General features: G+C 42.5%; 1 protein-coding gene across 1 annotated transcript; it reads left to right on the top strand.

Annotated features, from left to right (window-relative positions):
• Positions 1-2,826: 2,826 nt before the first annotated feature.
• Positions 2,827-5,196, top strand: LOC129617535 (5-methyltetrahydropteroyltriglutamate--homocysteine methyltransferase-like). Its single transcript, XM_055532716.1, has one exon. The coding sequence runs from the start codon at positions 2,827-2,829 to the stop codon at positions 5,194-5,196; it is 2,370 nt and encodes a 789-aa protein (XP_055388691.1).
• The last annotated feature ends 424 nt before the right edge of the window (positions 5,197-5,620 follow it).

The following is a 5,620-nucleotide window of genomic DNA, read 5'->3' as shown; positions in this document are numbered from 1 at the left end:
ATATATGGGGGTTTATGTGTGATACGCTCTGGTGGAAATCTATTGAAAGTAAGAACTTGTTACGTACAAATCGAATGGCCAGACCGAGTCTTGTGTAAGGGAAGGGTACTACTCAAAAGAACCTGAGCGATGTCTTAATAGAAACTGGCGTGGACGTTTATATATTATCGATAGTTGTCCAAATATGAAGTTCAAAAGTGTCTCATTTGGCCGCTTCGCTACTCAAAGTATTTCCGCCCACAGTATTGAAGTTGCGGATAAACCTGTACTCAGTATGAAAGTAAAGCATTTTTGAGATTTCTGCACTATGGAAACGAACAATCTGAAGGAAGGGATTCACTGCTGACGATGTGGCACCATGACATGTTCATGGCTCCAGCACGTCTACTCCTGCATAATGACCTAAGGAAAGAGAAATATCGTACATTTTGGGATCCTTCCCTCACTTTCCCAGAGATCTTTCCACTCATCTAAGTCCCATTCTTCTGCTTCATCGAGATGTCCAATCTCGTCATCACTCAGTCTCCTCCATCGTCGTTCTTTTCCGTCGCGAGTGAGACGTCCCAATACGCCATCGACAATAGGGCCGAATACGGAATAGCGTGGTGTGGTCAGAGCTGGTCCCGGTTTGTCGTCGTTTTCGCGATCTTTTCTTGGATTCCAAATTTGACGCGATCGAAAGAACGATGCGTAACTGATTTGAAAAAGGAAGAAGGTTGGAAGAAACAGGTGGAGCCAATGCATTTAGATTCTACTTAAATTCAATCTGGTTTTTTGTCGTTCACAGGTACAGTTATTAAAAACCATATATTGATAGAAGTTTGTGATAAAAGTCGTTCGGAAGAATTCGGAAATAGTGTGGCAAATCGGATACGTTGATTCTTGGATACGAGATGGACAGTCAATACCATATTTGTCCGACAAACAAAAGCTGATTCCGCGGGTTCACATTCCTCCAAAATGTGCTTCACTAGTACATAATGTGAGGCCACGTCCTGCACTGAACAACGACGCTATCACATGCGATCTTGCAACGTACAGAGAATTTCAAGGTCCACTCGATCGTATGGGCTGTTACATACGACCCGAGGTGGATGTATTTATTGCACCGTATCACAGAAAAAAAGTACCAAAAAAAGCAGTTCAAACGCTGTATTAGACAATTATCAGTCAACATTCATCTGAGACTCACACAAGCTTTCATAAAATAAAAGCGACAATAACAATCGGGTCTTCCGTTTATTCGTGTGGTTGGCTGAAGTTGAGCATCCCAAATTTATGATCCATGTTGACAATTTATCAAATTTATGTCCAAATTGATCCAGCTTTGTCATCCACATCGTTCAATGTCACTTTAGCGTTCGAGGTCAGAGAATCTTCGGAACAACATCGATTTACAGGGAAATTGTTTTTCTGTTGCTGAATTGAATGGAGGAGAGGAAAACGGTTTCATAGGTCTACATCTCCAAAAATTTAGCTCCGTGACGAATTCAGTTAAGCTTGTGAAAAAATCATCTCTAGACAAAAGACCGACAGAAACACGTAGCCATGTGTGGTCTTCTTACATATCTGTCGCATACAAGGTGATGAGCACAACATTGAAATACCAACTACTGCAACTGATGAGTCTCCGATTCCGCGACTGATTTTAAGAACATCCTGCTGTACGTTTTCATTACAACAATGGTTGTCAGCTGGTTGCACGCACTAAGTTGCCTGGTTGTCTCGGTCGCTCGCCTACCACAACGACAACATTTTCTGATCTTTCTTTTGAAGCGTATTCGGATGTCGAAAGACGTCTAGCCTTCAATTTCATGTCATCATCTTTGCCTCTGCGAAGAAATAAGAAAGAGCCACAATCAGAACAGAAATGTTAATTTTTGAGATGACCAAATACTGTGTGGTCATGCGCTGGTACTTCATGGCTACAGCCAGAAGACCAGCTTGGAGAAAATGACTTAGATGCCACAATGAAATGATATTTCCCATCACAATTATTCACAATCCATTCACAATCCAATTTACAATCCATTCATTCACAATTCAGTCACAATTATTCACAATTATTCATAATTATTCACAATCCAATTCACAATCCATTCACATCTATGAATATATCTTACTGAGATTGCCTTTGTTCGAAAAAATATTTCATCCCACAAACAATGCAACCAACTAAAACGATAATATGCCAAATAAATCGGATTAGAATTCCACAATTTAAATCGATAAAAAAAGGAAGAATGGAGAAAAAAATGACATCGATGAAACACAGAAGAGAAAATGTCACGACGAGAAAAATGAATTTCCGAATTACAGCCGCAATTCCGAAGAACACGGAAACGACGTTGATGCAGTCGGTTGTCAGGATCGCAGCCGATGCGAAGCAATCGAACGTTGATTCGTTACGGATGTCATAGCAAACGACCCCGATTTCAGTCCCTGCTAAGATGATGCTACAAACAAGAACGCAAAATTGACCATTAGTGAAGTTTTCAAATACAGACGTAATGGGGCGAGCTACTGAGATAGGAGGCATAGTTAATCGTTAAATGGCTAGTCCCAAAACAATGGAAAATTGTTAAATTGTGGAACGACGTTCCCTACAAGTGTTGGTCCGGTACCTTCCATAGATGTCCGCTGGTTTCAGGCTTGATCTGAGTTTACATCCAAGCATGCAGAGTGGTCCAATGAGACACAGACCGACATACACATGGTATTCCCCCGTTGATTAGGAATTAGATCAACGATACTTTCTGTTGTCTTCTCTCGCTGCTGTGAGAAAATTCTCCAATACCAAATATTGTCTGTTTCCGATTTCTCAGAATGTTGAAAGGAAATCTAGGGTATCCACGCGTTGGCGTTCAGCGTCAATTGAAGAAGGCCTGTGAACAATACTGGTCTAGTAAAATTTCTCATGATGAGTTAATGAAGGTTGCTATCAATGTCGAAGAAGAAGGATGGCAAACACAAGCAAAGGCTCACATTGATTTGATTCCAATCAATGACTTCAGCCTCTATGATCAAGTTCTCGACATGGTGCTCCTTCTTGGGGCAATTCCGCATCGGTACAAACCTTTAATGGCAACACTGCGAGGTTCAAAGGACCTCGATCTCGAAGCACCAGCCGATTCCGCCTCAACCGATCTTTATTTCGCGATGGCACGCGGATATCAAAAGAATGGTTTAGACATCACGCCAATGGAGATGACCAAGTGGTTTGATACCAACTACCATTATATCGTCCCGGAGTTCACTGCATCGCAATCATTTCAGATTTTTTCTAATCACGTTCTTCGGGCATTCAGTAGAGCGAAGGAACTCAATCTGGGAGGAGCCACTCCCAAGCCTGTTTTAATCGGCCCCTTGTCATTCCTTCTCTTGGGAAAGGAGAAGGAGGAAGGGTTTGATCGGTTAGATTTGGTTTCAAAACTGGTTCCAGTTTACATCCAGATTCTGATGGAATTGCAAAAACGCGGAGCCGTCTGGGTTCAGCTTGATGAACCTTATCTTGCACTCGATCTCAACGCGAAAGCCAAACAGTTATTCAATCAAGTGTACAGCGAGATTCATTCGAAAGTTCCAGAACTGAAAATTTTGATTGCGACTTACTTTGATGGACTTGCTGATAATTCGGCGACTGCGTTGAGCCTCCCAGTTACAGCACTTCATCTTGACTTGGTGCGTTCTCCCCAACAACTTGACGCTGTTCTTGTCCTAATTCAACAAGCTCCCCAAACTTCTCCAGCACGAAATGTAATTCTGTCTCTCGGTGTGATCGACGGGCGAAATGTTTGGAAGAATGATTACAAAAAATCATGTGAATTGCTTCAAAAAGCTGTTGCTGTTGTGGGAAAAGAAAGAATCGTGATCTCGCCTTCATGCTCTCTGTTTCACGTGCCATTTGATCTCGATTTCGAAACTGACATTCCAAAAGAGACGAAGGGATGGATGGCATTTGCAAAACAGAAGCTACTGGAAATTTCAGATCTTCATGACATTATTAGCGGAAACGAAGAAGCACTTCATGAAAATCGGAAAGCCATTGAATCGCGCAATCGCTCCGAAATCGTGCACAATCCACTTGTGAAGAAGAGGGTTGTTGAGATTGGTCCTGGTGATGCTGTGAGAAAGAGCCCATTCTCAGTTCGCCAAAAACTCCAGCGGGAGAGGTTTAGTCTTCCACACTTCCCTACAACAACTATCGGATCGTTCCCCCAAACAACAGATATTCGTCAACTAAGAGCGAAACTTCGAAAGGGAGAGTTAACACAAGAACAATACGAAGCAGCTATTGAAAAAGCAACAACTGATGTGATTCGTTGGCAGGAGGAATTGGGACTTGATGTTTTAGTTCATGGCGAATTTGAGCGGAATGACATGGTGGAGTACTTCGGTGAAGCACTCAACGGTTTCCTTTTCACAAAAAATGGATGGGTGACTTCATACGGGTCTCGATGTGTGAAGCCGCCAGTGATTTATGGAGATGTGCATCGGCCGAACGACATGACTGTACGATGGAGCGCATATGCTCAATTGCAGACAACAAAGTTGATGAAGGGAATGCTTACAGGACCAGTAACGATTCTTCAATGGTCTTTCGTCCGCGATGATCAGCCACGATCCAATACAGCACTTCAAATTGCTCTTGCAATTCGCGATGAAGTCATTGCATTAGAATCTGCTGGATTGAAAGTCATTCAGATCGATGAGCCTGCAATTCGAGAAGGACTTCCATTACGACAGCGAGATTGGGAACAGTATCTCGATTGGGCTGTGAAGGCATTCAGAATTGCATCATCGGGTGTGCTTGATACAACACAAATTCACACCCACATGTGTTACAGCGAATTCAATGACATCATCGAACACATAGCTTCGATGGATGCTGATGTCATTACAATCGAAAATTCAAGATCGCAGATGGAATTGCTTCAAGCCTTCGCGCAATTCAAATATCCGAATGAAATTGGACCAGGCGTTTACGACATTCATTCTCCTCGCGTTCCTTCTATTGATGAAATTTTAGAACTACTCACAAGAGCCTCTGCGATTCTTCCGCCGGAGAATATTTGGGTGAATCCTGACTGTGGATTAAAAACAAGATCTTGGGAAGAAACAAAAGCCTCCCTCTCCAATATGGTGGAAGCCGCGCGCCGTGCAAGAAATTTCTTGATCAAGGGAACGGGCGCATGATTTGGGACATCCTTAATAGACTTTTATGATGCATGACTTTTATTGTTCTTTAATATCGTTTTCTGGTATCGTTGTGTATGAGCCGTTGTCTTCCTTACTGAACTGCTGATGTCCCATACTTGTAGAACTTGTCTGAGAACAATACTGAGTGAGAGAGAACAGTGTGATTGAGTGAGCCAGTAGATATTGAGAGAGTGTAGCAGAACCACCAATTTAACAGCTGAAAGCATCAGTGAAGCGACGAGTTGAGTCCGCAGTTGTCCTTCTGAGAGTTTTAAGACCAAGCAATCAACTCCAACTTCTCTACATTTGTTTTCCCAAGCCGTAGACCTGAAATTCGAATGTGTTGTACCAAAGGCATCAATCCAGTAGTGCATCATCCTATAGAGGCAACGAACGTACCAGGAGCTCTATGAACTTTCAT

The sequence above is a fragment of the Condylostylus longicornis genome, unplaced genomic scaffold, assembly GCF_029603195.1.
Source record: "Condylostylus longicornis isolate FDR11 unplaced genomic scaffold, ASM2960319v2 ptg000552l, whole genome shotgun sequence".
Lineage (NCBI taxonomy): Eukaryota > Metazoa > Arthropoda > Insecta > Diptera > Dolichopodidae > Condylostylus > Condylostylus longicornis.
This window is presented reverse-complemented; position numbering and strand designations above follow the sequence as displayed.